Source organism: Alosa pseudoharengus, unplaced genomic scaffold (assembly GCF_046254945.1).
Source record: "Alosa pseudoharengus isolate Yale_2024_CS ecotype anadromous, Long Island Sound unplaced genomic scaffold, YU_APseudo_1.1 YU_APseudo_1.1_scf_4, whole genome shotgun sequence".
NCBI classification, from domain to species: Eukaryota; Metazoa; Chordata; class Actinopteri; order Clupeiformes; family Clupeidae; genus Alosa; species Alosa pseudoharengus.
This window is the reverse complement of record NW_027468774.1, coordinates 46,168,902-46,172,650: the sequence shown is the minus strand read 5'-3', so window position 1 is coordinate 46,172,650 and position 3,749 is coordinate 46,168,902. Positions and strand designations below refer to the sequence as shown.

The 3,749-nt window shown below is 37.3% G+C and overlaps 1 protein-coding gene across 1 annotated transcript; it reads left to right on the top strand.

The window, feature by feature from the left end:
* Positions 1 to 1,219: 1,219 nt before the first annotated feature.
* gper1 (G protein-coupled estrogen receptor 1) lies at positions 1,220 to 2,320 on the top strand. Its single transcript, XM_076264803.1, is given in 1 exon segment — positions 1,220 to 2,320. A coding segment is annotated over 1 exon segment (1,101 nt).
* Positions 2,321 to 3,749: the final 1,429 nt, after the last annotated feature.

Sequence of the window (3,749 nt, the reverse complement as noted above, 5' to 3'; positions counted from 1 at the left end):
TTTCTGTGTGTTTCTTCTTTGAGAAAGAAGAGGGATGTTTCAACAAGGCATTTCAGCATGCATGAGTGTGATTTTGTGTGATATAAATATTTGTCTGATGATGTCTGCATGAGTATAAAGATGCATTTTTTAAGAGGTTGGATTGCTAAACTGAGCATAATCTGTTGAAGCAACTCATCCTGTCACACATACTGAAGTTGGCATGTGTTACATCTTAAATGACACGTCATATTCATTTGGTTTGCATTGACCTTCCACATATAATGTTGATGGCTTTAATCCATGGTATATTTATACTTGTTATACTATAATTTGAAAAAATCATATTTATGGTTGGATAGAGACAGTTTCTGAAATCTGTGATTTGTGAGTCTGTTTATACTTTGTCTGTTTAAGCTGTTAGTTTAAGTAGTTTAAGTTTACTTATGTTTCTTGACAAGTTCAAATGAACATCCTATGTTATTTGTTATATTTGTATTTTCTAATGTTATTTCATCCAGTTTTATACTTACTGTATGTGTGTGAATTCATGCCTTTCACAGAGTGTCTTTCATAAAACAAGGATTCTGCATTGAGGATGTCTGAAGATGTGTTCACTAAGTCTGTTTAAGTGTATAGCTTGCATTTTGCATTATAGCTTGCATATTATCTACAGTCTATTACTCAGCACAGAAAGTCAGGAAAAGGGAAACATAGTATAAAAATATTTTTATACAATAATAAGAATGATTGCAATAACCTAGATTTGAAGGTGATACAATAAATGCATGATAATCGACCAAAAACAAAATTCTGACTATGCAGTAACTTATTTGCCTCTTCTCTCAGTTCAGGTGTCACTGCAATAGCATCACAGACTTCAGTGTGAATAAATAATCATGGTCATGGACTGGAAGAAACAAGAAAGCACTTGAATTGAAAAATGTGAAGAGTGCAAAGAACAGTTTTGGAAAGGAAACAAAAATACAGCCCATGAAGACACCATTGGATCAGATACAAAGGATGATAAAATAATGGAAATCTCTAAAGAAAAAGGATGTTACAAATCCCTGAGATACAGTCTCCATGGGTCTTCTTTTTTGGCTCAATAATCTATTCTGATTGCACTGGAAGTAAAAACTGGCAAGAGTCAAAATGCAATAGAAAGAACACCCAAAACTCTCCCCAGGACCTGGTGCTAATGAAATGAAATATGTAGCTGCAACAGAAGATGTGACTAATGATTCAGGGCCTCTAATTCAAGGACTAAGCCAATATGGAAGAGCAGATGATTCAGATATATGTGAATGTGAATGGCACTGATCGGCTTAATGTCTCATATGATTACAACTCAACACATTTAAAGGAGACCCCAGATACATATCAGTTCTACATCATCAGCCTTTTCCTCTCCTGTCTCTACACCATTTTCCTTTTCCCAATTGGGTTTATTGGTAACATCCTTATCTTGGTGGTGACCCTAAACCACAGGGACAAGATGACCATTCCAGATCTATATTTTGTTAATCTGGCTGTGGCAGACCTGATACTAGTAGCTGACTCACTCATTGAGGTCTTCAATCTGAATGAAAAGTACTATGACATTGCAATCTTGTGTACATTCATGTCCCTCTTCTTGCAGGTCAATATGTACAGTAGCATTTTCTTTTTGACATGGATGAGCTTTGATCGATATGTAGCACTTGCCAGCTCCATGAGCAGCAGTCCCTTGCGGACAATGCAGTATGCCAAACTCAGCTGCAGTCTCATCTGGATGGCTTCCATCCTGGCCACGTTGCTACCCTTTACCATTGTCCAGACACAGCATACAGGTGAGGTGCACTTCTGCTTTGCCAATGTCTTTGAAATTCAGTGGCTAGAAGTCACCATTGGTTTTGTGGTTCCCTTTTCAGTCATTGGCTTATGCTACTCCTTAATAGTACGCATTCTTATGAGAGCACAAAAGCACCGTGGGCTATGGCCGCGCAGACAGAAGGCACTCCGTATGATTGTGGTGGTTGTACTGGTCTTCTTTATTTGTTGGCTCCCCGAGAATGTTTTCATCAGCATCCAGCTTCTCCAGGGCACGGCAGACCCATCACAACGAAGTGCCACCACACTGTGGCATGACTACCCACTGACCGGTCATATTGTCAACCTTGCAGCTTTTTCAAACAGCTGTCTGAACCCAATTATTTATAGCTTTCTGGGGGAGACCTTTAGGGACAAGTTGCGGCTCTTCATTAAACAGAAGGCCAATTGGTCTGTGCTTTATCGTTTATGCCATCATACCCTGGATTTGCACATCCCTGTTAGGAGTACTGAAGTTTCTGAAGTGTAGCATTGGCTTACTGTGCTGAAAACAATTAGCAGTTTACAAATAGTTAACCATGTTCACAAAGGCAAAGTAAAGATTTACAGATGTGGTTGAATGTAAGATGGACACAGTAAAATGTAACAACACTGACTGTGTGCTGATGAGCAGTGATATGGTAAATTGATTATTATATGACAAACCTTATTTTCCACTGTGTAAAATTAGTACAAGTAGAAATTGTCCTGCAAGAGGGCTATGCAAAAATGTATACTTAAGTTCAAGTATCAAGTTTAAGTTTATTACCATTTTAACAACACAGTTGATAGGAAAGGAACACAACAACCTTGTGGGAAATGATTTTATTGGCCATCTACTCTAGATATAGATAAGAGGAGATACACCCTGCTAAGCATAATTAGCATAATTCACTTGAAGTGGGTTACCCCAGCTAGCCTATAGCTAAAAGCGGGGCTATGCTAGCCTAATGGTGTCAGACCTGGTTACCTGGTTAGTCTCTAGCACAAATAAGAGAAGGGTATATTATATAATTCTGGGGTAGACAGCAAATAAGCTAATTCTCCAAAAAGCTAGTGTGTTCCTTTAAAAGCTTTAAACATAGAAGGCTTTTATATTCTCTTATTATCTAGCACAGGTGTAAGAAAAACATAGGTTATAGTTTAGTTAATATTTTATTGTTTCTCAGTTCATCTCTTTTGGATCCAAAGCACAATATTGTGTGTATTCCTGCTGTAGTATCTGATTGAAATCAGAAATGTACAACTCCATTCATTCCTAAATATTGAAAAACATGTTTGACAAAATGTGGCATGGCTGATTGATACTGGTTAATGGACTGTTAGTTCATTGAATAGGTAACTGAAATAAGCACATTAGGTGAAGAAGTATATAAGGTTCTAATTTCAAATGTCTGTCTACATTGCCCTCAAGAAAACTGGGGGGGGGGGGTCAGGTGGCAAGCAGAGAATATGGCAGGATACAAACTATTCAAAGTGCTGGCTGTGATGAATGCATTTTTTTCCTCAACTATAACATTCCACATTATGCAAACACTGAAACATTAATATAAATTGTAATACTGCAGTACCTTTCTGCCTTGACTCCATGATGTTTCGCTTACAGTTTCAGAAACTCAGAGACAGGATTTTTATTCCTTGCATCTGCATAATATTGAGTTACCTGTGCTTATAGCTCTCAATGGTTCATTTAAGATGTTCTATGGATCATGTTAATTTCCTTCATTTTATGAACCATCCATGTTTAATTCTCAGTTTTCAGATTCACTTTATTTAACTGTCCTTATATCAAAATCTTAGACCTGAGGATCACATCAGGTTTTAATGCTATATACAACATGTGTACAGCCATCAACAGTATATGACAGACCTAACCCTAACCGTAATAAATTGTGTAATAACATACACATACACCAGTA